Source organism: Phyllosticta citriasiana (genome assembly GCF_038021145.1).
Source record: "Phyllosticta citriasiana strain CBS 120426 chromosome Unknown IWZ02scaffold_14, whole genome shotgun sequence".
NCBI lineage: Eukaryota > Fungi > Ascomycota > Dothideomycetes > Botryosphaeriales > Phyllostictaceae > Phyllosticta > Phyllosticta citriasiana.
Window position 1 is genome coordinate 26,073 of NW_027117291.1, and position 27,892 is coordinate 53,964.

Sequence of the window (27,892 nt, forward strand, 5' to 3'; positions counted from 1 at the left end):
GGGGTTGACGTCTGGTTCCGTGGCCGCGAGTGACCAGGACTGTGGTTGCGACCGAGTGAACCACATGTGTTACGACCATGTCATGCTCTCTTCTCTACTGAATCAGCTCGTTCAGCCCGCACGCAAAGAGCGACGAGAAGGGACGCTGCCATGACGTGCGGCCAAAGCCCCGCCTTGCAGATTACTGCCACTCTTCCATTCTTGCTCAGAGGCGTGGTCCGCAAAGAGCAAGTCACGATGGTGTCGAGGCTGACGTCTGAGACGGTGAATCAGATCTCAGAATCATGGCGCCTGTCATGCCCCGGGGCCTTGATCGTAAGGGATCTCGCATATGCGACGCCTCGCAATCGAGTCGACTGCCAAAATGTGATAGAAAGGAGGTTTCTTACCCTCGCATCTGCCAGGGTCCACATATAGGTACACGCCAGCCCCGCTACGATCGGGTCATCCTGGAAGGAGGTTGGGGGAGAGCGCGATCATGGAATCCAGACCAGATTCAACCTGCGCAGGCCCGCCGGTCGGCTCGCTCCCGCTGCACGCTCACTCGAGATCAAGACCGCCGACCGGGGAAGAGGGAGCGCGGGCTCCGCGTCCGGGGTTGCCGTCGCCATATCGTCCGCGGCCCATGAGACGCGGGATTCCTGCAATCATCCAGTCCTACTCCACTTTGATGAGGTGGCAGCAGAAACAAAATGACAATGAGACGACGACGACAGTGATTCCAGACGATGCGACGGGGCCCGGTCGAGGGCGCTTCATTCCTGGAAACGACGGCGGAACCCGGCAGGATCTCTGTTGAGCACAGTGCCATGGTGCAATGGTGCACGATGAAGGGTAGTGGACGTGGATGAATGGCGATGGATGGGATTGATCCAGAGCGGGTGAAGCTTTTCGGCTCAAAGAGGCCAAGCCGAGCCTTAGCCCCACGTCAGCTCGCCCGAATCCGTCGCGCTGCGTCTTCTTCGCCCTCGACCCTTCTCTGTCTCAGACCCTCGTACTATCAAGCAAGCATTCTTTGGCCTGGTTGTCGGTGCAGCTTGAGCGCGTACAAACGCAGGTTGCCGCTGACAATGGCCTCCACCTCTTCCAGCGCAACCGATGCCGGACCCATGGTGCGGGAAGACGACGTCGTCCACGTCGAGTTGACCTACAACCCTTTGGATGCTGTCTCGGCCATGGCCAGAGTCAAGAGCCCCAAGGCCGGCGCCGTCGTCCTGTTTGCCGGTTAGTTTTTCCTTTTTTCCCCTTTTTTGGGGGGGTTTTTTTTTTTTTTTTGGTCCATTTTTCATTTTTCGGTTTTTTCATATTTTTGGTCCTCTTCCGCGCTTCTACCCGTCGTCGCGCTCCACTTTCGTCCAGACCGCTTCGTCCGTCACCTTTTCTTTTTTCTGCCCTCTCGATGCCCGCCGCCCAAACGGGGAGTCGTTTGTAATCCAACCCCGAGTTCCTTCTCGAATTCCTCTTTCCCTCGATTCCTGCACGAAAGACCCGGGCCGGCTGGCCGCTGGCAGTCTTTTGGCAAAGCAAAGCGATTCGGCATCTCAAATCGAGAGACCCTGACGATACGAATCACTCTCGAATGTTGCCAAAAACAATCAATTCCTGCTATTCCTAATCCAACGTCTCCTGCGTTGTCTTTCCCCACTTTCGCCAGTCAACAGCCCACTTCTAACCATCCCTCCAAGGCACCACTCGCGACAACTTTGCCAACAAAGCCGTCGCGTCTCTCACCTACACTGCATACGTTCCTCTCGCTCTGCGCACCCTCCACTCTCTTGCCTCTGATCTCGTAAAGAAACACGACTTGACCGCAATCAGCATGACTCACCGTCTGGGTCCTGTGCCCATCGGAGAAGAGTCGATTCTCATTGCCGTCTCGAGCCCGCACCGTCAGGCTGCCTGGCGGGCCGGGGAGGAGGCGCTCGAGGTCTGCAAAGAAAAGGTCGAGGTGTGGAAGCTCGAAAGATTTGTTGGCGAAGAGGGAGGCATGTGGAAGGCAAATAGGGATGGACTGCAGGGAGTTTGGGTGCCAGACAAGAACGAAAAAGACAATCCTTGAGAAGAAAGGGCGGGCGCGACGTTGGGATTTGGGAATGCAGATGCAAATTTGTCGGCTGTGGACCATCGGCGCGTCAACTATGCCATTGTTTGGACTCGGCTGATTTCTGAGCAGACTGAGTGATGAGGTGAGCCGGCGATGCGCTGCGTGCCACTTTGACTGCGCCAAGACGTCTCCATTGACGCAGGAGGCTGCATTTGCTTGATGGAAAAGTGCTCTGCATGCTTCCGGCAGCGGCATCAGCACTCGATCCCGTTTCAGTGTTGGCAGTGTCGGGGGCCTTGCTGCTGCTCGAAAGGCTCATGATGAGGAGCAGTTGACAGACCAGGGGAAGAGGCCAATTGCTTGCCAGATGGCTAACGTGCAGCAGGCGGCTCGTCGGCAATGTTAGCAACTGCATAGTGCACAAATTATCTTGTTCAACGCAGTACGGCGGTTATGCGCTAGCAAAATTCTATTCTTGCCTGCTTCTGTGAGGAGATGCGCAGCCCGGGAACATCTGGTACTACCGAGGTGGCTGTCTGCCGTGGCTCCCGACCGCTTGGCCTGTCATTTGCCAATCAAAGGTGCATGTCCAGCCCCATGAGCAACGAACCCCACGAGCTACCAGAGTTGAATTTTAGTCGCGTTAGGTCCGATGTCGTCTGTTATTGTGCCGCCTGCAGCACATGGAGCCTGAACTGGGAAAATTGAGCGGAGGTGGTAACGTCTCTCATCAAGTGTCGATGGATGAGATCATCATCGCGTGATTGACTTGACAAGGCTCCATGTGCTCATCCACCTCCGTGGCAGACTCGTGAGCTCAAGGCTTCACCACGTTTTCCAGCTTGTGGCCCTGCTACCTCTTGGCGTCGCCGTGCTCTTCGCCTTCTGCGGCCTTTTCCTTCTCCAGCAGGGTAGCCACATCCATGCCCGTGGCCGTCTTGACAGCCTCCTTCATCTCTTTGCGTGCGAGTATACTGGCGATCCACTCTTCAATCTCCTCGTCCGACTGCTGGGTATCTCCCGTCCCGACGCGGTGCCGCACCTTGGCCCTCAGATCCTCCACACTGCTGACGTCCATGGCCCACATGGCACCGCCCGTGAACATCATGGCAGCGCTGACAACGCTCAATGTGGCCAGGTTCAGAGCTTCAAAAGCCTCGATGGCGCCGTTGGCTTGGGTATAAGGTTGGGTGTTTGGCTGGTAGAATTTGGGTTTGCAAGCAATGTAGCGGCGGACGCGTGCGCGACGTGTGACGAGCTGAGTGACGGTCATGAACGTTGCGCCTGCGCAAAAGAGGCCGAGCTGGCGAAGTGATCGGCGCGTCGCAAAGGCATTGGTAAGAGTGGAGAGCTTGTCGGGCATCGCGTCGGGTGTTTGTGGCTGGTCATGGGGAATCGACTGCGACGGCTCTGCTTGCGACGAGCTCAGCATGGCTGGAGAACGAAATAAGACTGGCTGTATGCGAGGATCGGGAGGAAGCGCTCCAATGCAGGTCGCGGTGGAGTAGCTGCGGCTTGTGCCCGTCGCCTTTTCGCCTGACAGAGAGCCTGCGGAGTACGGACAGATGGACCTAACGACGGTGGGCGTGGTCAATGGCTGCGAGACGCAAAAAGAGAGAGCTGAGAGAAGAACACGAGCATATGCAAAGGACTGCGGTCAGCGGAGTTGGCTGATGCCGGTGGAGGTTGGAGCAAGCTATCCACGCCACGGGTGTTAGTCAGCGGGTTAGCGCGATGCGGCGATGTGATTGGCCCCGCCGTTACCTCGACATCCACCCACCCGACCATGCACCACGAGCATCTGCATTTGATTCAGCGCCGTCTTTTCTTTTGCTCCAGCCAGTTGTCTCCTGAGAAACTGCCCGCTTCTTCCGACTCCAAACTCGCCGACCCGTGGCTTGCTCACCCAACAACCTCGCCTACTCTACCTGTGCCTGAAGCTAGGTAATGCTGCTTGGAGCTCCTCCCGTCTCGCACCAAGCTATTTCAGTCTCACTGTTGACCACGGAACTTTAGCTGGACCATCGTTGAAGGCGAGAATGAAAAATGCGACACGGTTCCCCGCACTCATGTATACTGCTGCATCGTGGGTTCCCCAGACGCTGCCATGTTCTGCAGATGCCAGCCTATCCCGAGCTCGATCGCATATTGAGATAGCACCGCACGTCTGGTGGCTATGCTTACTTCTTTTGGCTCACTTTACTACAGTTTCCCAAGACCAACTCAGCAACATGATGCGCCCATGTCCTGCCACCGCCTGCGAGGCGATTATGGACTCCCTCATGAGGCTATCTCCGCTGACTGGAGCTTACCACAATGAGACATTTTCTTTTTCAAACGCTCATTTTGGCCCCGCAACTGCTCTTCTGATGCCGGGTGCCTTGCCAGCGACCTCAGACTTGCATGCATGGGCAGCTGGAACATCGTGAACGAAAATGTGAGGAGAGCCGTCGACACCACTGACGTCTACGCCGTCTCGACGCCATGCTGCCTCGGAGCCAGCCTCACCATGTGGTACTTTTGGTCTTGGTCCTTTGTCGTGGACTTGAATAGAAACTCTATAAAAGGACTCTTGTCCGCAGTGAATTCCCATCATCACCAGCAGACAGCTTCATCGCCTTCGCTCAGCAGCAATCTTTGCAAAATTACCATCGCTCGATTCCATCGTTAGCTCAACTAGCCGCAAAAATGCTTTCAAACATGAAGCTCGCCCTTGTTGCCCTTCTGGCCTCGACGTGAGTTTTTCGTCCACTCTTTACAGTTCCATAACTTACTTGAACCAGCTCCGTGGTTGTTGCCGCTCCTGGCCAGCCCAAGTCGGAATCTTCTCCCGCCTATGCTCCGCCTCCGAAGACCTATGCTTCGCCCTCTTGCACGGAAGAGCTCAAGACCATCTACTCGACGGGCAAGTCCAGCGTCGTCGTCACCGAAACCAAGACTGTCCCGGCCGTCATCACCAAGACGGGAGTCAACAGCGTGACCGAAGTCGTCACGATCCCCTACACGACCGAAATCGTCGTGACCAAACCGTACACCATCACCAAGCCCTATGTCGAGACCTTGACCAAGAGCAAAGTCATCACCAAGACCTACACCGAGGTCGTCAGCACGAACAAGGTCATCACGGGCGCCAAGAGCGAGACCAGCCCCAGCGTCGGCCACAAGACGACCCAGACGGTCGTGACCAAGCCCTACACCACCGTTCTGACGACCGAGACGGCCAGCATCTGCCCCCTTACTTCGTACGTGCCTTACACCACCTCTTACGTCAAGACGGAGAGCAAGTGCGAGACCAAGACCAAGGGCGGCTGGTAAATTCGGTCCCGGTATCGCAGTTCTACTCTTTCGGCAAGTCTCCTGCAGTCGGGGTGTGGCGGCCGAGTCTGATTGAGAGCGGGATATGACAGGCGAACAGGGCCAATGAAGAATGGCAGGGCATTGCAGGGTGTTGGAAATCATCTTCCTTTCGTTGCGCTTGCAGCCACGTACGTGCTGCAGCGCCCTCTTAATTTTTGAGATTGGTGGTTGGTTGGGTGATAGACTCGTCAGAGTCTCCAGACACGCTCCTTTTGCAAAGAGTTGGCAGAATAGCGGGGCTAGATAGTGCTGAATAAAACAAATAAATTTGGATTAAAGGAATTGCCTGGCTACTCTGCTTTGCTCTTCTTTGTGTTAATTTTTGAGATGAGCTCGAGTTGCTGACCAACTTCTTCAGAAAGATTCATACCTCGTTGAGGTGTGAGCGGTATAATAATCTTCCTGTTATGCTGCCGCAAAGTTTGAGGCAGCTGCCGTCCATCTGCATCCTTTTGAAGAATCAAAGTTCTGGCTGATTTCTTGAAAAATAAACACTGAATTTTTTTCGAGGAATACGTCGAGCGCGAGTCTGAGAGATGAAAGAATTGTTAAGCCAGAAAAATTAAACGCTTTATTCGGTCAATCATTTAACCACCCGGCGAAAATCGTTTTTTCGTAATCACTCATCTCCTCAAAAGCCCCTCCGGCCACGCAAAAACGACGCGGCGTTCGCTCGTCGCGCAATCGACATCTGCCTCCTTTCCTTCCTCTCCTTCATCATCATCATCATCATCATCATCATCATCATCATCATCATCACCATTCGCCTCGTCCTCGTCCTTATCGCCATCATCGGCAGCCCCCGCGTCCGCCGCCTTGCTCGAAGCTTTCGCTCTTGAACGCATCCGCGCCTTCGTCCACGTACCACTACCACTGCCGCGAGACTGCGACGCCGTCACTTTCGCCTTTGTCGTTGTCTTCGTTTTCGTTTTCTTCCCCACGACAGCGCGTGCTTTGGTCGGCTTCGTCTTCGATCCCGCGTTCGCTTTTGCCACTTTTGACCTCGAGGCTGTGGCCCTGCGCGGCGCAGTTGCCGCCGAATTAGCGCAACATGGCTCGCAAAAGGATTTTAGCGTCACCGGCGAATGTGATGGCAAAAAGCCCAATCCGTTGATCCAGCGCTTCGTGCGTAGGACGGGAGGCGCTGGCGCTGCATCAGTAGCCGCAACCTCACTACTCCGCCGTCGCCGAGTGCTTTCAGACCCGGAGACCGAGCGCGAGGATTTTGCGCTGCTTCTTCTTCTTGCCGCACTCCCTCGTCGAGGGTGGATTCCCGTTTCTTTCTCAGCCTTGTTCGCGTCCGCGGATAGAGACGAAGCAGGTGGTGGGTCAACATGGTCCAGCGCGACCTCCAGCGACACGAATTTGTCGATGCGGCTCTCCTCGAGCGCGGCACGGCGGTCGAAGCGGTACCGTGTGTTGTGCGGCGTGTGGCTTGTGAAGGCGAGGGTGGGTTTGAATGGAGCGGCAGCTTTTCGACGCGTTTCCGTCACGTTGTCGGTCTCGCTCGAGTTCGGAGAGTTTGGTGATGGTGATGACGAGGAAAGTGTTGAGGAGGAAGAGGACGAGGACGAGGATGATGATGGTCTTGTTTCGGTGGTGTTGGTGTTATTGTGCCGCGCTTTCGTGCGTGATGGCAGCTGTGATTTTGGTTTTGTTGTCGATAGCCGTCGCGAGAGGATTAGGGGAGTGTCTGATTCGGAGTCTGAATCCGAGTCCTGGACGTCAGACCAGTCTGCTGCAGCTTCTTCCTCTTCCTCTTCCTCTTCCTCTTCCTCTTGTTTCGCCTTCGGATCCAAAGTCCTCTGTTCCGGTGCTGTCAGGCCCTTCTCGCCATTTTCACCGGTATCTCTTGCATCCTCGCCATCACTGCTGCTCTCGCTCATCGCAGCAGCGCCGTTTCCGCCCTGAGGCGACTCATCCCAGATAAAAACACCGCGGTAAATTTTCTTCGCCTTTCGTCTGTCCCCTTGTTCCTCATCATCGCCATGATGCTCAGCACTCGGATTCTCCTCGCCATCCCAGAGACGAGCAAGAATCAAATCGCGGCCATCCCGTATTGCCTCCGCGACAGCATCCGCCATGCAGCGATCAAACGTGGTAACCGACGCACGAAGGCGCCCCAGTGCTGCCTCATCAAGCTTCGGTTTGGTCCAGTTCTTGCCCTTACCCCTGATCCCCACAGCAGTGGCGGGAGAATAAGCGTTGTTCTTTCTGCCGTTTGTGCCCCTGAGATTGAGCACGCGCACACTGACGCCCATCTGCTTCGCGCGACGCCTCCTCTCGCGTTTTTCCTCGCTCTTCTGCCGCGCCTCCGCTCGCACCGCAACCATGGCGTCCAGTCTTGCCGCCAGCCAGCGATACCGTCCTCCCTGCACAGGTACTTTACCCTGTCCATGCCTTCCATTTCCCCCCGCCTCTTCTCCTCTTTTCCGCAACTCCCCCGCCAACATCGCCAGCGGATCGACCCTATTCCTCCTTCTCCGCCACCACTTCCCACCCGCGTTGCTTTGCGCAACGGGGCCATTCCACTCGCTACTCGCAATACGCTCGTCCAGTACCCACATGTGTCCGTGCGTCCCGACGCCAGCGCGGCACAACTGGACGTCGCGGAAGCGGCAGGATTTGAGGAAGGTGAGGGGTCCGGCGCGGAAGGCGCTGGACGAGGGAGGTGGCGGGATGAAAGAGTCGAGGGTGGTTGTCGAGAGGAAGGAGAGAGCGGTTCCTTGCGCAGGAGGCGGCGTGATGGGTGGAATTGTGGTTGAAGCGGAGGCAGAGGCGGAAGCGGAGGAGGGTGAGAGGGGGGAGAGTTTTGTTGAGAGTTTGAGGGAGAGGGGTGCATCGGAAATGTCGAAGTCGTTGTTTTTGGACTCATCTGCCTCCCTTTGAGGGCTTTTGATGGTGCCGTCTAGGCCATGGTCTCCATCTTCAGCTCCAGTCATCCCTTTGGCATCCACCGTGGAAATCGTGATATCCGGATACTGTTCCGGTGGCAACGGCTCCGGTGGCGGTGGCAGCATATTCTTGAAAACCTCCCCATTCAGGAACCACAGGGCGAGCACGGCCGCACTGAGGCTCTCATACACGCTGTCAATGCTCCTCCTCCTTTTTCCACTGTTCTTCGTTTCTCCTGAGAGTCCCGCCAGCATCTCAGCCGCCTTCGCTACGGTGCTCGCGCTGCGCAGTGCTTTGGTGTCGAGGCGCACGTCATAAGCACAGCAATTCGCCGCAATGGCAAGAATATCATGGGGCTGCGTGATGCGGCGAGCAGCCAGATCGGCAAAGATGGTGGTGCTCATGGCGCGCGAAAAGGGGCGCGAAGAGGCATGCTTCTTCTGGCTCTTGTGGCCGCGGTGATGGCGACGCCGCCGCTGCTGCTGCTTTTCTGCCTCAGCCTGGATCCGAATCTCAGTCGGCGACGTCGATCCCGTTGAAGACACGAAACCGTAGCGGTGCAGCAGGTTGTAGCGGCCGGCACGGTGGATGATGGCTTCGCAAGCTGCGGCACCACCCGCTGAGTGTGTGTAGCGGGGGTCGGCCAGGTACGCGAGACAGAACTTGGTTGCGGCGTTGAAGAAGGCGATGCTGCGGATGTTGAGCTCGTGTGGGATAGTGCCAAAGAGGTCGACAGCGTGGGCTTTGGAGATGTTGCGCGAGTGTGGGATCAAGAGACGCATCTTTGCCCCTGCACAGTAGTTCTCTTGAAAGATCCACGCGCGAGAGAACCACGGATCCGATGTCAGTCGCGTGAGGAGAGAGAGGGTCTGAGTAATGAGTGACGGATCGGTGCACGGGTGGAATCGGGGGTAGTCTGTTAACGGATCGACCTCTTTCTCAATTGCCTCCTTGCTCTTATTCTTGGTCCCTCTATTTTCACCATCAGAGGGCGGCGCCGTGTAGTCGCCGTCAAACGACGAAACCTCCACAATTTGGCCCCTGAGCAGCCTCTCAAGCAAGTCCACCTCCCCCTGACTCCAAGCTCCTTCAAAGATGAGAGCAATCGGATGCTTGGCCCACCTGTACACCAGATCCATACTCTGCATAGCCGTCTCGTGCAAATGCGGTCGCTCCTCATCGTCCTGCGGCACGCACTCGCGATCAATCCACACGAGCTCAGTCCCATGTGACTCGGCGTATGCGACGGCGCGACTCAGCACGCCATCACGCACCTTGCTGCGCTCGACGGCCCGCGGATTTCCCAGCATGTGAATCTTCCAGCCGCCAGCTTTGGCGCTGTCGCAATTGCTCGACACCGTCGTGCTGCCCGTCGCCGTATCGCAGACAGCAGTCGACACGGCCGGCTTCCACGGGTACGACACGGCGACATAATCGTAATTGCCATTGGTGCAGCCGCGGCCCAGCGTCGTCAAAAACCACTCGTCTTCGTCCTCTTCCTCGTACGCTCCGCGCCGCCGCTTGCGTGACAGCCGCCTCAGGCAGCTCAGGTTCCGCGCCCATTCCACCGACTTGAGATCGCACAGCTGGTAGTGGTTTTGGACCTGGATCATTTGGTCCACAATGTCGTACTTGCAGCTAGCCTGTATGTCGGCCAGCGTCTCCCAGAGGTCCGAGTCCATGCCGTCGTCATTTGAGATTTTGCAAATCGGAAGTTGACAGCGATGGCAGGTTTGCTTTGTTTTCCGTCTCGCGGTGGTGAAAATTCAGATTGGAGCGAGGCAGAGCTTTTCAGCCCCGAATGCTTTGCACAGCCCCATGATAGATGATCATCGTGATGGCATCTGGACGCCGTGAGAGGTGTTGATGGCTGATGTGCAATCGACGACGTGCCAGGGGTTTTTCTAATACTCGTCAAGCTCATGGCCTGTGCTTAATGTGGAGGTCGGACGTGGATCTACGCGGCTAACTTCCGTATGACACGACTTTTGCTTGCTGACTAGCACCGTCTGTTATTGCCTGCATTCTGCCTGGAGGCGGTAAAGATTTTCAAATGCTCAAGTCACTTTGAACATGTCAACGCAGTGATGAAGGAAGGAGAACCTTTTTGTCTGTCTAGTCTCTACCCTTGCCATGTAGATTGTCGCCGCACCATGCCATCGTACCATCAACTCGTCCCCACAAATGAACCTCCTGTAGCACCAGACTCCCCATTTCCGTTGACGACTCGGCGCCTGGATGCGACATGAACGCCAATGATTTTTTTTTTGAAAGAGCGGCGAACAACGACCGGGTATCTTGGCGAAAGCAATACAATCAAGGAGAGACGTGGGTATCGTGCAACAAAAGAAGCAGTTAAAGCTGCATAAACTCTTCTGCCTCGTCGAAATCTGGAGGCGGTCTGGCGAAGCGCACCTTGGCTTTTGCATCTACTGCCGAGTATTGGTTCGTGATCCAGAGGGCTTGCTCGCTTGGAGTGCCAAGTTCGTTGCAGAGGGCCTCAGACCGCCTGACTTCGTCGTTGGAAACATTGGCAATGTCTTGCGGAATCCATACAGCTGGCTTCTTCATACGCAAAGCTTCGTGATGAAAGGCGCGCTGGACCAAGACATCGCGCTCGAAGGGCGCCAAGTCTTCCAATTCATCCTCGAAGCCTTCGAATAAGAATCCAGACTGTTTAGGTCGCTTTGCCTCGGGATCTTCAATCGTTTTCGAGTCTGTTCTGGGACTGACGCCCAGTAAGCGACCGATTCTGGACATGACGTTTTCGTGCGGCTTTTTGTACTCCTTCGGCTCTGGCTCCCCGTCAAGGCGTGTCTCCTGGCCCCTGTTGTACTCAGAAAGTTCAATTTCCTTGTCATTGGCATGCCTCTTCTTCCGAGACGGCGCTAGGCCACTATCTGATGAGCTGGTTGACGTGGGTGAGATTTTGGAAACTTCTGACATGGTTTGAACGGCTCCAGGCCCTTCGGCGAGTTGAGGTCTGTTTGGTTTGGGGCTCGATCTTTGGAGTCCTCCATGCAGAGTAGCAGGATGTTTCGTCAGCTTCTCCGGATGGGCATGCATTGAGTTGCCGGAGACGTCGATGCCATCTAGAGAATACCCATTCATTTTGCGAGACTCCGGCAGGCTTCGAGAGCCACGCAATTGAGGTTGGGCCGTTCCTTGTGGTCTAAGATTGTCGTAGGATGGCGTGTTGTAATGCAAATTGCCCATTGTCGTACTCTCTACAGCTGTTTTGCCCAACGATACCAAAGGCGGTGAGATTTGCTCTTCCTGGTTAGCATGTTGGCGAATGGCAGAGCACTGGAAGGCGGACGTGGCAGGCTGTTCGTCGTCTTCGAACTCTACTAGTTGATCAAGTTCTTTCCGGGTTTGATCTGCTTCGGGGTCCTCGGATAAAAGCCGTTGGGCCTCTGAAGTGGTCGTCGTGTTAATATTCTTCTTGTATTTTTCCGCCAGCTTCTTCTCAAACTCAATCTGATTTCTCTGAGCTTCATCCTCCATCGTGATCGGGACGTAGGTGAACAATGATCCCAGCGACTTGTTAAGCATGTAGTGATAGATGATGACCAACAAGCCAACCACAATCATGACAATGGCGTGAGGAATACACACCACGTTGCCTTTTTTGTCGCGAACGAGAAAAAAGAGACCGATGAGGACGAGGACCAAGACGTAGATGCCGGTGAATGTCTGGTTGACGGCGCGCGGAAAGAATAGGCCACCGCTGTCTGTCTTCCAACGGTTGACAAACAGACAATTGTACCTCTGCACAATCAGATAGAGAATTGAGACCAGGCAGCCAAAAAACAGCATCAAGGGAGCGACGATGGAGTAGATGAGAACGATGCAGGTGAAGTTTGTGTGCAATGCAAAGGCCGTACCCCATCCAAGAGAGGGGAGCTTCGTGACGCGGTTGAATTTTTCTCGCGCAGTGCTGTCGATCGCTTTGCCCAAGACGTACCACTGGAATAAGGCGGCAATTTGCGACAGTGTCAAGGAACTACTCGTCAGGGCCTGTAGGATCATGTACGAGTAAAAGTAGTTGGAACCCTTGGGCAAGTTCTGAGCCAGAATCTGTGGAACGCTCAAAGGCGAGTTTGCAATCTGCTGAATGACGTTGGTCAAGCCAGACGAGAGCGTGACGACCAAGAAGACTTGTACGAAGAGGAAGATGAACCAGTATGCTTGCAGATCGAGCTCTACTTGCACTCGAGTCGGGACGCCAGTAAACTCGACCAAGAGTCGAAAAATGTCCGGCAGGACGATGAGGAGGAGAGCCTGGAGCGTAGGTGGCAAAACACCCTGAATGACCGACTTGAGCCATCTAGGCAAGTTGGCAACCCAGTGCAACCAAGTCAACCTGTTTGCAATAGTGTCGAGTTGAGACAAGAGACCGACAAAAGCCATTGGAATTGCCCATGTAATGATTATGCCGATGATGATGGCAATCACTGACGTTGTACGAATGTATTTGTTCCACCAGGTGATGGACAGGTTGTCCCAAATGACGTCCTTCGGATCCATCTCAATGATTCTCGGGCCCATGTTTTTGGGTTTGTGGTGGGTAATGCTCTGGCAAGCCATATGAGCGGCGGCCTGGTGGTTGAATTGGATAAAGGCCGAGTTCATCAGGGGAAATTTTTCGAGCTGAGCCTCGTCCCTAGCAATCTCCTTGTTGAGCTCGAGAAGTTGAAGTCGGCAGTAGAGAATAACGTCCACCTTTTTACCAAGAGAAGGCCACCACGAAGGCCAAATCTTCCACCAAATGATGGATTTGGGAAATAGGGAGATGCGCATTGTCTCCCTGTCCTTGCGCCTGATGTGTTCTGCCCATTTGGCTTTTTCGCATTCTTCGATGAGCTTGGCATCGTAGACTTCCCAATCAATAATCTTCGGCATCTTGGCGTACTTGTCTTTGCCCTTTTTGCCGGGTCCTGGTTTCTCAGTCTCCCGAGGAACCATCTCGTCGACATTTTCGGAGATCCTCGTATCTGTGGTGTGTGCTGCCTCTGCTCTGTTGGTGTGCCTCAGGTTGCTGGACGTCGTCGAGGAAGGAGAAAAGTCTGGTTGCGGGCTGGCCCGAGTGATGGGATACTCATCGTCTTGGAGGTGAGCAGGTTCTGGACTCGGGAAAGAGCTGGTCTTTCGAAACAAACGCCGCGGATTCAAGTGATGCAGCTTCGGTTCCGGCGAGTGCTGAGAGCTGCCATGACGCTTTTCTGGCAAAGATGATTTCGCAGTGACGGAACTCACTGAGTCCTGCGCCGGGAAAGAGTGGTTTTGGGGGTCGGACACGGCTATCGGAGGAGTGGAGCGAGGGACTCCGCCAAAGTCCCTGAAATACGTGATATTATCATCTGGCTGGTGATTGGACAGCGCTTTCATTTGCTGAATTGACGACCTGTGTTGTGTAGACGAGGTGCCGGCAAAGTCGTATCCTGGTGGGGTTCCAGACTTGTGGAGGTAGTCGCTGTTACGATGCGCGAGGGTATGCCCGACATCAGCACCAGCAGGAGCCTCAGCCTCCTCACTCAATTCCGGTTGAGCACCCGTTCGGTGGCCGTAAGAAGTGTCCGGACCATGGTGAACGTGGTCGGTGCTGGCAGCCAAATTGAGAGTTGCGTGCTCGAGATCAGATCCCATCGCCGTAGCGGCTCCGTCGACTTGAACATCATCAGAGTGGTCGCGTTCATGATGAAGGTGGTCAGGATCAGGTCGTTCTTTAGGAATCTCGGGAGGAACTTTTTGTTCGGGCACTCCGGGTCGGGGGGTTCTGAAGCGATTTGCAACTCCTTCGACAGTACTCTGCCCAAATTTCCCGACCGTGGATACACCCCAGCCGATTCCCTTGATTCCTACATTGACAGCACCAATTCCACCACCGATAATTTTCATGGGAAGAGCCGCCTTGCTCTGGCTTTTTGTTGGATTATGTCCCTTTCCTCGTTGAGCTTTGAGTTGGTCGATGAGATTGATTGTGTCTAGGGGCTTTCCCGTGGATAAACCTGGCGAGTTCATCAGACTGGTTGAAGCCTCATTCAGTGACTCCTCGTTCTCCCTGACCTCCTCTTTTCTCTCCTTGTTGCTCATTTGCTCGGGATTCCTAGCTTGCAGCGCTTTCCTACGGGTAGCACAAGCTTTCGCCTGACAGGCACGGATGAGGTTCGTTTCGGCGTTTTCGAGTTTCCTGGTAAGCTCGAGTTGCTGCCTCTTCTTGTCCAGCAAGTCCCCAAAGTCGCGATTGACCCAAATATTCCTAATACCCCCAGGAAAGACATCAAATAGCTCGTCGAGTGCTTTGATGCTGCACCACTTGTCGGGAATGTTTTCGACGAGAACCGTGGTAGCAGAGGCTCGGATACGGTGTTTTGGCGACGTCATCCATGCCTGGCGGACCTCGATGTAGTGAATGAGTTCTTGGTAGATGACGTAACAAAACCAGATGACTACGAGTATTGCCATGACGAGGTGGCCGGAGTATCGCTTGGTGTGGGTGGATCCCAGATTGCCCCAAGCAAATCGGTCAAGGCCGCCTTCAGATCTATCTCTGACGCCGACCGAGTTGAGGCAAATGACAATGGGCATAACGACGATCGCAAGGGGGACGAATAGTTGCAGTTGCATGTAGAAGAAACGGGTAAAGCAATAGGCGTCCATGCCGGCTTTTTCGATGAACTCGCTTCTTCTGGTTAGGAAGACATTCTTGAGCCAAGCGACGGGCCCATCCCCAGGTGGTGACATCTGCTGCCTCTCGGGCACTAGATAGGTGGCCGGCTCGCTGGAGGCATGGTCAGCACATTTCAAGCGTGGGATGGGCTCCACTCACTAGATGCGCACAATGTTTTTGCGCAAGACGATGAATATGAAAAGGCAAAGCCCCAGAGCCGCAAGACCGACTGCGCAAGAAGCAAGAAGCTGGGGGAGAGACATGCCCTCATCTGCTTGAGCTGTCCCCGCGGCTTGGTTCCAGGCATCGCTAATGTTGATGTCTGACCGCTTCCATGCTATACCAACCCCTCCATCCCAGGGATCCTTCAAGGTGGTCCAGGCGAGAGACATGTCGAAGTTTGATTCTAGGAGCGGAAGCTGCGACGGGTGTCACAAAGGTGTAGTAGGTAGGTATGTAGTTTTGACAGCTCTACAGATTCAAGGTGGAACGTTAATAATGGTACGTGGCTTCCTTGTCGAGAGCAGAGGGCGACCCCACGACGCGTGGACCGCGAGCGAATTCGCTCACCACGTCCGACGGACGACGGGCGGTGGTGGCTGTCGTGGAGTCGGCGTGTCTTTGGGAGAAGAGGAGCAGTCGCAGGCGCAGGATGTGGTTGGGCGGGTATTGTTGTTGGACGAGATTGGCAACTGCCAGGCGGATGATTCTGTTGAAAGATGAAGGGACTGGAGGGTCGAATTGTCGAATTGTATCAGGAGGAGAGGAAATCGTGGTCGCGTTCCTTCTTGAAATACATGTGCGTGTGCTTCTTCGATGTGTGTGTCTGGTATCCTGTCGTGGCGTCGCGCCTGCAGGTCAGCAGGGAGACAGAGAGCCAAACGCGGACGCGCAGCAGGACGGACGTACAGCACAAGACACAGCGGGGTGGGATTGGCGTGGGTGGGTTTCGCGCGGGACTGGCGGACAGAGGAGTATGATTTGGAGAAGAAGGAGGAGGAAGAAGAGTCGTCGAAGTGCCAAGGTACGGTAGGTAGGTAGGTAGATGCAGAGCCGGCGGCCGGGGCGTTGAACCGTACCGGCGGCGGGCGACCACCAGCTGCCACCACCACCACCACCACCGACATCATCACGACAAAAGCCATCCACTCAAATCCCGCCCTCCCTAGAGCGCCCTGCGGTCCAGCTCCAGTCCAGGCCTCCCTCAACCTGCCAACCGTCAATTCCTGTTCTTGTCGCCCTTGTCCGACACTCACTCACCTCTTTCATCGCCGGCCTTGCGACATGCTTGATCGGCAACCTCACCCACATCCACAGCACACAGTCCACCACCTTGTTCGGAAAAAGACATGGCACTCGCGCCAGCGCCTCGGGACATGACCTCACCCGCGCCGGTCGCTGTGAAGCCTGGAAGCAAGGGGAATCCAGATCGGCGTGCACCCAACGAGTGCCACAAAGAAGGGTGAGCGACAACATGTCGTTGGAGGCGATGTTAGCACAAAGTTTGGCCCCAAGGAGTCGCAAAGCGGTTGAAACCCTGCCGCTGAGGGTTGAAACATGCTGCATCCCTGGGCCACCCGTCTGAGGTGTGCAGTGAGTGCATCGAGAATCTTGCCTGAGCCACTGCCACCTCGACGCTGTGTGAGCCACATCCACCCAGACCCAGACCCAGACCCAGACCCAGACCCATTTTTCTACACCCTCTGCCCTCAAGTCTGTAAGTCTCTTTGCTCTTTGTTCCTCTACAACCTTCATCCTTCTCGCCTCCGCCCGCTGCGCCGCACCCGCCGCCCTCGCTGCGTTTCAAACCGCCGTGGTCCCTGCGCCTGGGTCCTTCCCTCGACCCTTTGCGGGGAACATGCAGCTTGCAGTCGACCTGAGCTCGGCTACGCTCGTCATTCCTCCTCGCATATGACCACATCCGTGACCTGCTGAGAACAAGAATCTGCCTGCTTTCTCCCCAGCACCCGCTCGACGATTGGGAGACTGCCTGTGGCAACTGGCGCCCGAGCGACCTGTCCCGCACGCGCGCACGTTCTTTGCAAACCTCGGCTGCGGCCAGCGTGCCAGCGTGCGTGCCACCAGGCGGCTGTCGAATAGACCAATCAACGTCATTCAGGGCGAGCCAAGAACACGGCGTATCCGTATCGCCGGCCAAACGAGAGATTTATGGCGAGATGTTGTCAGTTGCACGAGGTGAGCTGGGGCGCGACCGGCGCTATCTCGACTCTCCACTTGTTGGTGTGCTGGCATCTGTGGCATGAAAATTCGGCGATTGCACAGCCACAACACACCGACTTCAACGGCTTCCATCGCCGAATGCCGAATCATATCGACCATCTTTCAACACAGACAAGACAAACTGTTTTGGGCCTGATCCATAACTCTCACACATACGACCCCCCTTCGTTGGTTATCTGCTAATGTGGATTAAAGAAGGCAAAAATGGGCTTGCAGAAAGGTACGACTTGTCAAGCAGATAACATCAAACGGACCGCACCGGGCCGGTCCGATCCGTGTTATGGACTGTTTGTGCATCGTAGGCTCAGCGCAAAGGGAAGGCCATCACAATGATGAGACGAAGACCAAGCAGGTAGCCGACTTGGGACAACTGGCATCGGCTTCAAAATATGTGCACTTGCACAAAACAAGATACAAGACGGAGAGCGCAGGCACTGCTGAAACTTACTGTTGCTCTGTCGCCTATCTGAGGTACGTGGTCTCTTTACATGGTCTTAGTTTTTTCTTTTCTCTTTCATGTAAGCCAAATCAAACCGCGGAATCACGTCGATTTCCATCCATCATGACCTACATACATGGCTTCCTCAGATTCTTCAGCCTCAGCTTATGTCACGGCATGGCGGTACTGTTTCTTGGAACTGATGGTGGTGCTGCTGACCTGCATCTGTCTATTCGTGGCATGTGTGGCTATGGGGGCCAATCATTCACTCTTGCTTGTTGCTGCCTCTTGTGCTGCTATGTAGCATGCAGTGTTTTGCGATGACTTGCGGCTTGGGTCTCTCCACACATGTAAGCGCCTGCATGAGTTTAAAAGAGACGGAATGCATTCAAATGTACACACCTCTCACACATCCATCGCCCCATTGACCATCCCAAAGCCAGTTCCCGAAAAATGACATGACCTCAAAAACTCTCACTCCAACACTAGAAGAGCTATGGCGCAGCCCGTCTGGCTCTTCACTCAGCTGCTGCGTCTGCGGTTCCAGCATCAGCGAACCGACTCAAACGCTCATCCGCACATTCGCGCTAGAATCACAACTCGAAGAATGCAGTTCCCGAGAAGAATCTTCATCTACCACGTTCTCCAAGAGAACCTTGTCGCACCGACTCGCCCAGAAAATGTCGAGAAGAATCCTTGTGCCAGAGGAAAACGACGCGCTGGTGCTCTTCGACCGACACGCGACGTGCATGACTGGCATCATGTACATCACCATCTCCCACGTGTGGAACAGAGAGGTGGCCGAGGTGCAGTACAATCGGAGGCACCAGAAGACAGACGCCCAGGTGGAAGAGGCGCGGCGGCTGGCATTCGCGCTGCCCATGGGGGTTTACCGAGTCGTGGCGGCGGCCGCAAGGCGAAGAGATGGGGAGGGAAAAACATGGGCAACAGCTGTTGAGATATGGCACGACTATATTAGCGTGCCGCAGTGGCAGGACGAAGACAAGCGCAAAATCCTGCTGCACATGCCGCGCATCTACGCCGACGCGGCTTACACGGTGGTGCACCTGGACGACGTGGACGCGGAGACGCTGGGGCTGATGCGGCACGGGCAGACAACACGCAAGCGCCTGATAGGCATCGTCAAGGTGTGTAACTCGACGTGGTTCTCCCGTGTATGGACTGCCATGGAATTTGTCCAGAGCCGCGAGCTGCGCGTCATGCTAGGTGATGGGACGCTCGACGACGCCGGGGGGGATGTGTTCTTGGACGAGATGCACCGGACGTATCGTCGCGAGGTCCCCGACGATGCTCTTGCAGATAGCCTCAGCGCAGACGATAGAACCAGTCTGTGGCCGTGGATGCTGGGCCAGCTAAGCTTGGTCCGCCACGATGTCAAGAGGCGTGGGAGCACCCATTTTGCGCTGGCCTTCTCGCTGCTCTCGCGGCGTCGCCGCTCAACGCTAGAGCGAGACTTTTTCTACGCGCTGTTGGCCATCATGCCTGCAGAGGTCCAGACCGGCGATTTGCGCAGTGATCCGCAGAGAGTGTTTTTGCGACTTGCAAAGGCGCACATGAGCCGTGGCGACTACAGTCCGTTACTGATGGTACCCGAGTGGGCGAGGAAGGCCGACCTAGAGGATAACCTGGAGATCATTGGCTTCAGCGACCTGAAAAGCTGGGAACTGGGCTGGCTCGTCTCGCCAGCGACCTTCCAAGACGGAATCACCATTCGAGGCGACGACACCGTGGCACTGAAATGTGTCGAGATCGGGACCGTCCATTTCATTCGCCGGTTCCGCTACATGGACCTCACAGTCGAGGATCCTACGGAAGTCCTGAGCTTCGCGTACATTTCGCGGCTGGCCCTGGACTTTACGGGACCCGACATAGACGCGTTCGTGGAGACGGTGGGTGGACGGCTCTACGGCCAGAACCCACAAGCCATCTTCGACCGACTGGCACACGAGAATCGATATGAGCACGTCAAGCACCTGCTCACGCTGCGTTACAATTCTCCGACTGAAGAGCCGTGGTCAAAGCACAGTATACGCTGGATTGCGGAGGCATTGGGTCTTTCCACCACGCAACTGGAGGGAGGCATGAGGAATGTTTCTCCGCTGAAGTTTGTGCGCTATCACGGCGCCCTGATCCACCTAAGGGAGCGCGCTGCCATCGTCGGCATCACGTGTTCAACCTGCCACGGCCGCTTCCTGTACCGCGTTGCTCCGTACAGGAACCTCTCGGACACGCTGGGAGCCGTCGCGTACAGGATTCCCGGTCTGAGGTACAGCCAGACGCACGTGGGTGGCGTTGCGATTCTTGTCAAGGACGGCTACGTCGTTGGCCGCATGGTATGGGCCACGCCCGCTTGCTCGTGTTACCAGGTCCGAGATGTAGAGGTTAGGATGGCAGAGTTGCCGTTGCCGGCGCCAAATGATTATGAGTATAGCGATCTTAAGAGTTGAAGGGGACTGGGGAGTTTGTGCTTACCATGGCATCATTTCTTGACGCTAATGACCGTTGTGAAGGAAATGTGAGAGACGACTCTGCTCCTGACTGTTTGACAATGGCGGACGGTGGCTTGGAGGGTTGCGCGTTGGCATCTATCTGTTTGGGCAGATGCGACGTCACTTGCGGTGGGCAAATGGGCAGGCATGCCAGACGGGGAGGTGGGTCGCGCATGGTCGTGCGTGGTGGTGCTCGCGAGCACACAAGGCTTTGATTTCATTCGCAGGACAGGACAGGAAATTGGTTGTCTATGATGGGGAGAGACAGTGATGTAAAATAGGGCGGTCGGGGTGCAAGATGGGATGCTTCTTGGTCTATAACTCTCTGCCGATGGGCAGGGTATAAAAACGGGTACCTAGTCCGTCAATACAATAATTTCTTGCGGCTACAACTCATCCCTCTTGCGCAGACTCGCCTGCGTCGCGTTCCTCAGCCTGAACAAGCCAACACTGTGCCTGTCAACCTCGGCCTCCCACACACCACCAGCCTCAAGCCGGCCGACCTTCTTGCCAAACAGCGCGGGATGATCCTGCGCCAAGCCATCGACATAGCTAAGTGCAGTTGCATTATACCGGGTAACGCTCGTGCTGTTGGCGCCAATGCTCGTCGCGTTACCCGCAATGACGGACGCGGCCTCGGCATCGGTCATGCGGTTGGCCCACAGGTCGTACACGTCGTAGGGCGTCGACAGCTCGGGCGCGGGGACGTAGGTGCCGGCCGTGGCCTGGTCGAGGAAGATGTGCTTGGCGGTCGCGCGCATCGTGCGCGAGCTGTTGCCGGCGTTGAGCAGCGCGATGACCGTGTCGCCGTTGTCCAGCACGCGCGTCCACAGCGAGATTTCGCCCTGGCCGTCGTCGTCGATGTCGGAAACGAGTTCGCGCCACTTGCGGATCGCGGCCGTGCCCGTCGGGTCCTGGTTGAGCGCGATGACGGCCGGGTTGGCGAGGATGGAGAGGTGCGCCGGCGACAGGGTGGGCACGTTGGTGCCCATGAGGAGCGGCGAGGAGAGGAGTGCCCACATGGAGAAGTGGACGACGTATTCCGAGTCTGAATGTTGTTAGATGAGACTGTCATGTGAGAATTGAGAACGAACCGGATTGTCCTCCGTTGCCGACCTCCAACATGTCCATGTCGTTGAAGGCACCGGGTTGCGAGCGGGACACAATGGGCGCCATCTTGTTGAGAATGTTCATGACGGAGCAGTGGTAGCCGGGCCAAGCGCAGGGCGTCTCGGTGCAGGGGCATCGCGCGTCGGGGCGCTGGAAGCTGTCGAAAATGTCGCCGCTCATGCGGTAGCTGTTGCTAATGGTGTAGGCCCAGTCGTACGGGTCATCGTTGCCCCAGTTGCACAGCGCATACACAACGGGGCGGCCAGTGTTGTTGAGGGCCTTGGACATGACGTTGTAGCGGTTGAAGCTGATCTGGGGCGTTCCCGATTGGCCCTGGTTGTAGCAGTTATCGTACCTGGTAAACGCCGCCGATTAGCACAGGGAATTTGGGCGCGTTGAGTCAGGGGATTTTCACTTGAGGTAGTCGACTCCCCAGCTCGCAAACATGTCCGCGTCCTTTTGCTCGTAACCCAAGCTTCCCGGATAGCGGCCGCAGGTGAAGACGCCGGCGGAGCTGTACATGCCAAATTTCATGTCCATGGCGTGAATCTTGTCGGCGACGTGCTTCATGCCGTTGGGGAACTTGACCGGGTTGGGGACCAGGTAGCCCGACTCGTTGCGGCCAATGGACCAGCAGTCGTCGAGCACGACGTAGTTGTAGCCCAGGTCGCGCAGGCCAAAGTTGACCATTGCTTCAGCCGTCTCGAGAAGCAAGTCCTCGGAGACGTCGCAGCCAAAGGCGTTCCAGTTGTCCCAGCCCATCTGGGGCACCAGGTTGAGGCCATTGTAGGAGCTGGCGCCGGGAATCACGACGTCGCCGTCGTCGGTGATGTAGGCAGAGACGGTGGAGGCAGCGAGGCCTGCCAACAGCAGGCGGCACGCAGAGGAGAGCATTTTCACTAGTCCAGAGGTCCAATGGCGCCGAGAGGGATGGGTGGCAGAGGGCGGTACCTTTTAAAGGGCGGCGGCATTTTGATTTCACCGCATGACCCGCAGCATGACAAGAGTGGTTCGGTGAGGAGAGCCACAGAGAGCCGGTGGGATGTTATGTTGTGGATGCGTCATCTTGGCAACAGACCGGGGACGGAGGGGGATCCATCCGTGATTGGGGATGTCAGTGAGGCAAAGTCGGATGGGTTGAGATGTGTGGGGTGCGGGGTGCAGGAGCTGGAGGGAGTCAGTCGATGACGGGAGGATCGGACCAAGCTGAATTGGTGTGTCTTTGGCAGTGTCCATTCCAACCTCGCAGATGTCAGTCTCATTCTCTGTCATTCAATCCCGTTAGCGTTGGCGGGTGAGGTCGACTCTGGTTGTTTGTGTCCCCGCAAAATCGAAATTTCCCCGCGTTGGCATCCCGCACTTTCGGTCCGAATGTGCCCCGACCGTCGGGAGTGTCCTCTCAGTGCATTCATTCATTATACATTTGCTATTGACAACCCCCTGCACCAACAACGAATGCACGCCAATCTATAGTCATTACAAAAACTGTTCCTCTCTTCGCTGATGAGTCTGTGCAAGTCAATGCGAATCCAACCTAAAACAGCCCACTGTTTAACAGAATCGACACGAACGAACAAACCCGGAACAAGCGCTAGATGCACAGCCGACCGTCGCTATGTTGCCAAAAAAGAGGCCAAGAGACCGTGATGAAGGGAGTGCTGAAGAGTCTAGGAAAAGTGTAGCCGCATAGACATGTTGGCCAGGAAGGATATGCAAACCCAAGAAAAACAAAGAGAAAAATGATTAAACAATTTAGGCGCTGCCTGTGCGAGCGTGCGATCAACGCCGCGCTACGCATATGCAGCGCTGAAGGGTTGGAGGAGTGTCGAGTATTACAAGGCGTGGGAGAAGGAAAAAAAAAAAAAAAAAAAAAGTCAAAAGGGAGAAGAAAAACAACTCACTGGCCACCCCAACCGACACCAGGATGCCACTCCATGCCGGGATAGCTGCTCCCAAGCATACGCACAGGCTCTTCGCCCTGCCCAAGGCTCTTCCGTCCCTCTGTACCAGCGCTCCTCTCAGAAGTCCCATTCGGAGCGGCAGCGGGAACACTGCCCTGGCTCAGCCCGCGAGGTCTTGGTCCGCTGCCTGCTCCAACAGGTCTGCCACGGCTGCGACTTCGGCTCCCACGGCTTTGACTGGCGCTGCGACTGCGACTCCTGCTCTGCGCGCGCACCGCCGACATGCGCGCATCGGCATAAGCTTCCGCCTGCGCCTGCGCCTCGGCGTTGGCAAAGCCTGGCCAGCGCCCGCGGCTGTCGCGCTTGTTCTCAAAGTTGCCGTCGTTGTACGTCGCGTCGTCGTCGGGAAAGTCGTACACGGCGCTACCGCGGTACGGCACGTATGCCTCTGGCCCAGGACGATGGCCGCTGGACGAACGCCGTCGATTTTGCGGCGCCACGCCGTTGCTATACGTTTGGTAGATTACTTGATCCGTGTAGCTGCGGGCCGGCGGCGGAAGATGCATCTGCGGCGGCGGCGGTCCATTGTGAGGAGGTGGCGGTGCGTACGCAATGGGTGGAGCAGAGCCGCGCCGGTGGTACGGGTCTGCTGCCCAACTCATCGGTCCGCCACGCGAAGATGGTCGGACAGGCGCATAGAATGGCGTTTCATACTGTCGTTCCGATGAGAGACGAGGCTGCATTTGCTTTTGCTGAAACTGTTGGATTTCTTGCGGAGATGCTTCGCGCCATCGAGGTTCGGGCCGTGGACTTGGTCGGAACGACTCCGGGGACTCGAAGCGAGGGTTTGAACGAGGCCGAGCCTCTGGAATAGGGTTCGGCGGGAGGCTGAGCAGGTACGGACGTTGATGCTGGTGCTGCTGTTGTGGGGGCACTTCAGGAGGTGGAGGAGTTGGTGCATAATGCTGCATGCGGGAATTACTGTCGTCGAACGTAGGCGGGCCAGGCACATAATGCGCAGCTTCATTAATGCTGCCATTCCTGCTGGCATCATCTTGATCGGACTGCTGCTGCTTTCTTTGCTGTTCATAAAAGATGCGCTGTGCAGTGAACGGATCGGGCCGTGGAATCGGGGGCGTCTTGCTTTGCGGCCTAGAGAAGCCCTGTCCCCCTGCTGAGTTGGGTCTCGACGGCATGTAGCTGATCATTGGAGGTGCAGGATCAGGACCGCGACTCCTAGACCATTCTCGTGCGGGAGGTGATGCAATCCGACTGTCTGGCGGCGACGCGTGCATCCCAGCAAAGTTGCTGAATTCGGGCATTGTGCTTTGACGCGCGATGTAAGGCTGAGTGGGTGCAACAGGAGGACCATTCATAGAGCCAGGCTGGCTTGAGAATCGACTAGGCTGGGGTCGCGGAGGTGTGGTTGAGTTCAAAGGACCTTGAGGTTGGTAGTAACGGCTTCGAGGCGGTTGAGGGATTTGCTGTCCGGCGTCCATCGGAGGTTGGTTTTCGGGGCCAGAGGGAATGTAATAGTTTTGAGGTGGCGGCGGCGTCTTGAGACCTCTGTGCCGATGAAGGTCAGTGGGATTGACGTTGGGTAGAGAGGGTTCCTTGTGGTAGATGCGGGACTGCGATTCGCCGCTGGGCTTGAGATGTAACGGGATCTCAGGAATTGCTTCATACAGTTGTCCTTGGCTCGGCCTCACACCGTCACTCAAAGCCTCATCTGCAATTCTCCTCTCCGTCACAGCTGGCATCTTGGACAGACGCTTTCCTTCCGCTCTGCGCGTTTTCTTCTCACCCTTTTCCTTGGCTTGAGAAGTAGACGCGGAGCGACCAAACAAGCTCCCAAAGATGGATCCACGCCTCTTGGCTTTCTCCTTGGGCTCCGGCGACGGTGTGACTGCCACCGAATGATTTCGCTGCAGAACATTGCGACCTTTCTTGTTCGGGCTGGGCCCTACAGACGGTCCACTCATGGGCGTGGGCGTGGGAATGGCTGCAGGTGGAGGAGCCAAACTTGCGACTGCAGCTCCAAATCCAGAGCCAGAGCGCGACGTGGTTTGCGATTCAATGGTGGACTCATTTGCAACCGAGGTCCGCCTAAACGGTAGGAATCCTCTGGATCCTCGCCTTACAGGAGGCTCAGCGGGTGGGGCGTCGGTTTCTTGCCTCTCGTCGTTGCTGGACTGGTACGAAAACTTGCGCTGCGCAAGATCTAGATCCCGCGGATTGATGCGCTCGTTGATGCGTTCTACCGAGGATCCACTGGGTGGTGTCGAGTGTTTACTTCCAGGGATGCCAACGCCGAGGAACGACTTGCGCTTAGTGTCAGATCTACTGAGATCAGGTGGACCGACGCCAGGCAAGGTGAACTCGGGGGTGTAGGCTCTGGGATCAAACTCCTTGGCAATCTCTTGACTTGTTGGAGAGCGTTCTTCGACAAACGGCTGAAAGGCCTGGGGTGCACCGCGACGGCCCTGTTGTGTCCCATACTCCACCAAACCGGGAGGTGGTGACATGAATCTCTGCGGCATGGGTGGTTCGCCCTGGGAGGCTCTGTATTCAACCACACCTGGTGCCGATTTTTGGAATCGCGCATGGCTACTTGCGTCAACCAATCCTGGCACAGGAGATGTAAACCCATGCGGACCCTGGCGAGGGTCCTTGCGCTGCTTGCGAGTGCGTGGGACTAGCCATTCGCCCTGGTCTGGTTGCGGGGAAGGGCCAGATGTTAAAGTCTGTGGTACCTGCTCGTCCATGGCCAGGGTAACCTTTTTTACTGGACTGGCTGCGCGCTCTTTGTCGCCGACTTCTTGACCGACTGGCTCTTTTTCCAGCGGCAACTCAAAAGGCTCATCCTCGCGCTCAGATGCTGCAGTGTGGAAGGAAAGACCTGGAGATAGTGGTGCACCAGCAGATGCGTCGGGCGCAGAAGAGTTTAACGACCTCACCGGAGAGACAGTCTTTTCTTCAACAATCTTGGCAGATGGTTCTCGTGTTTCCGCAACCTCATTGACCGATTCTTCGGCCACTTTGCCGTTTATGGCAACTTCGGCTGCATCTTCGGCCCCCTCCCCCTCTTCTCTGGCCATGCTCCTGCGGGCGACCTCGTCCAGAGGAACAGGCAAGAGTGACGAAATGGAAGCTTTGGAGCCTCTCGTGCGAATGGACCCCCTGGACGGAGCCGCTCTCAGCGACGGGGTCGAGCGCCCATCTCTCACAAAGGATGGCCTTGATGATAGAGCCCCGCTCCTGGTCCCCGCCGGCTTCTCCTCTTGGAATCCGGGCTGAAGAGTGGGCGTGCCCGTCGCTTCATCCTTGGCATCATCCTGTAGCTTCGAGGGCTTCCTGGCGACCCGTTCGCCCTTGAGTTCCCTCGAACTGAGAGACGCGCTGTGGCGAACGACGCTCTCTACCACTCTTTCGAGCCGCTGGTCGGCCCCAACCGTCTTTCGCCGTTGTTTCTCTTCCGGCCAGTTCATGGGCTCGATGCTGGGACTTGGTAACACACCAAGGCGCTCAATCAGCTGGTCGCTTGGCTCTCGCTCCGGGGTTTCAGGAAGCTCAGCAAGGCTCCGCTTGCTAGACAAGAGGCTGGACGACCTGAGATTTTGTAGAACTTGGGGACTTGAGTTGCGCCTCAAACGCTCCAAGCTCCTCTGACTGGGTAACATGTGTCTGTCAGTTTGAGGAGTGCGCTCGTTTGGTGTTCCGCGACCGCCAGACAGTGTTGGAAGCGTGTCCCACTCCTCGGGAGGAACGAATGCGCCGCCGCTGACTGGACGAGAGGCAGCTGGTGAAGTATAGGCCGAGGCACCACGGCTGCGGCTTTTATCGCGAACGCTTATGGGTCGAGAGGGCATGCGCGCAAAAGGGTCTTCTTCAGAGTCCATGCTCGAAAGGGAGCGGGCGCGGTCTGCTCCAGGTGGGCTAGGACTAGCTGCCGGAGGTTTTGGATCGCCGTTCAAAACGCTGTCCAAACCATTCTCCGGCTCAGCTATGGGCCGTTTTCCTTTGCTTTTGTCCACGCCATCGTCCTTTTTGATATCGTGCTGAAGATCTTCTGCAGTCCCATTGGTCAAGGGGCCCTTGGTCAAACCATCCAATGCGACGCTGAACCGCCTTATTTGCGCAACTTCGACAGGCGGCAACGGTGATGCGACTCGTTTGCCCTTGTCAACCGTGGGACCTTCTGCTAACATGCTGGCAGGTCTGCTTCCGCTTCGTCCATGCGCGATCCGGCTTATGGCAGCTGAAAATCGTTTCCGCTTCTTCTTGTCCTGTTTCGGTCCCTCTTCATCGTCCGAGAGCGGGCCTTCCCCAGTTGGCGACAAGACACGAGGTTGGTCGCCATTGGCAATCGACTCACTGCTGCCAACCACCGGAGGCAAGGGGCTGTGCGACGATACGGGACGCGATGGCAGGGCACTGGATGAAAAGAGCGAACTCTTCCGGCTAGTAGGGGCCGTGGTAGTGGTGGATGGAGCGTGCGAGGTATTGGCATAACTTGCGCTGCGTTGGGCCTGCTTGCACAGAGAATACATCAACACTTCATGTTCCACCAGAGCAACGTAGCGTAACAATCGATGTGGTGGCAGACAAAAACCAGTAAGATTAGGAACTACAAAGTACACAATACAGGTAGAGGGCTGCAGAAAAAGACCGCCGAATCGACACAGTGGTTGCTTTTGCTAGACCAAGTGCAACGGCAAAGGG

General features: G+C 56.1%; 9 protein-coding genes across 9 annotated transcripts; 3 read left to right on the forward strand and 6 right to left on the reverse strand.

Annotated features, from left to right (window-relative positions):
• Positions 1-1,070: 1,070 nt before the first annotated feature.
• On the forward strand, positions 1,071-2,059 carry IWZ02DRAFT_471604 (Molybdopterin biosynthesis MoaE; the record flags this gene model as incomplete). The annotated part of the gene is made up of 2 exons (XM_066768887.1): positions 1,071-1,224; positions 1,686-2,059. The coding sequence occupies 2 exons, from the start codon at positions 1,071-1,073 to the stop codon at positions 2,057-2,059; spliced, it is 528 nt and encodes a 175-aa protein (XP_066619187.1).
• A 505-nt stretch (positions 2,060-2,564) lies between these two features.
• On the reverse strand, positions 2,565-3,555 carry IWZ02DRAFT_75496 (uncharacterized protein). The gene is made up of 2 exons (XM_066771181.1): positions 2,829-3,555; positions 2,565-2,761 (listed from the first exon to the last, which is right to left on the reverse strand). The coding sequence occupies exon 1, from the start codon at positions 3,474-3,476 to the stop codon at positions 2,898-2,900; it is 579 nt and encodes a 192-aa protein (XP_066619188.1). The 5' UTR covers positions 3,477-3,555; the 3' UTR covers positions 2,565-2,761; positions 2,829-2,897.
• Positions 3,556-4,732: 1,177 nt separating this feature from the next.
• Positions 4,733-5,359, forward strand: IWZ02DRAFT_436125 (uncharacterized protein; the record flags this gene model as incomplete). The annotated part of the gene is made up of 2 exons (XM_066766504.1): positions 4,733-4,779; positions 4,828-5,359. The coding sequence occupies 2 exons, from the start codon at positions 4,733-4,735 to the stop codon at positions 5,357-5,359; spliced, it is 579 nt and encodes a 192-aa protein (XP_066619189.1).
• Positions 5,360-5,954: 595 nt separating this feature from the next.
• On the reverse strand, positions 5,955-10,332 carry IWZ02DRAFT_484591 (uncharacterized protein). The gene has a single exon (XM_066769193.1). The coding sequence runs from the start codon at positions 9,976-9,978 to the stop codon at positions 6,025-6,027; it is 3,954 nt and encodes a 1,317-aa protein (XP_066619190.1). The 5' UTR covers positions 9,979-10,332; the 3' UTR covers positions 5,955-6,024.
• A 319-nt stretch (positions 10,333-10,651) lies between these two features.
• IWZ02DRAFT_384284 (DUF221 domain-containing protein) lies at positions 10,652-15,361 on the reverse strand (the record flags this gene model as incomplete). Its single annotated transcript, XM_066765326.1, has 5 exons — positions 10,652-11,149; positions 11,648-13,210; positions 13,274-13,498; positions 13,802-15,080; positions 15,129-15,361. 5 exons carry the CDS (start codon positions 15,359-15,361, stop codon positions 10,652-10,654), a joined length of 3,798 nt encoding a protein of 1,265 aa, XP_066619191.1.
• Positions 15,362-15,905: 544 nt separating this feature from the next.
• On the reverse strand, positions 15,906-17,069 carry IWZ02DRAFT_75575 (uncharacterized protein). Its single transcript, XM_066771182.1, has one exon. It carries the CDS (start codon positions 16,722-16,724, stop codon positions 16,119-16,121), a length of 606 nt encoding a protein of 201 aa, XP_066619192.1. The 5' UTR covers positions 16,725-17,069; the 3' UTR covers positions 15,906-16,118.
• Positions 17,070-17,791: 722 nt separating this feature from the next.
• Positions 17,792-20,331, forward strand: IWZ02DRAFT_75641 (uncharacterized protein). Its single transcript, XM_066771184.1, has one exon. It carries the CDS (start codon positions 18,108-18,110, stop codon positions 20,115-20,117), a length of 2,010 nt encoding a protein of 669 aa, XP_066619193.1. The 5' UTR covers positions 17,792-18,107; the 3' UTR covers positions 20,118-20,331.
• A 131-nt stretch (positions 20,332-20,462) lies between these two features.
• On the reverse strand, positions 20,463-22,287 carry IWZ02DRAFT_75598 (alpha-galactosidase). The gene is made up of 3 exons (XM_066771183.1): positions 21,685-22,287; positions 21,254-21,624; positions 20,463-21,207 (listed from the first exon to the last, which is right to left on the reverse strand). Exons 1-3 carry the CDS (start codon positions 22,161-22,163, stop codon positions 20,546-20,548), a joined length of 1,512 nt encoding a protein of 503 aa, XP_066619194.1. The 5' UTR covers positions 22,164-22,287; the 3' UTR covers positions 20,463-20,545.
• Positions 22,288-23,166: 879 nt separating this feature from the next.
• Positions 23,167-27,378, reverse strand: IWZ02DRAFT_493552 (uncharacterized protein; the record flags this gene model as incomplete). The annotated part of the gene is made up of 1 exon (XM_066769941.1): positions 23,167-27,378. One exon carries the CDS (start codon positions 27,376-27,378, stop codon positions 23,167-23,169), a length of 4,212 nt encoding a protein of 1,403 aa, XP_066619195.1.
• Between the last annotated feature and the right edge of the window lie 514 nt (positions 27,379-27,892).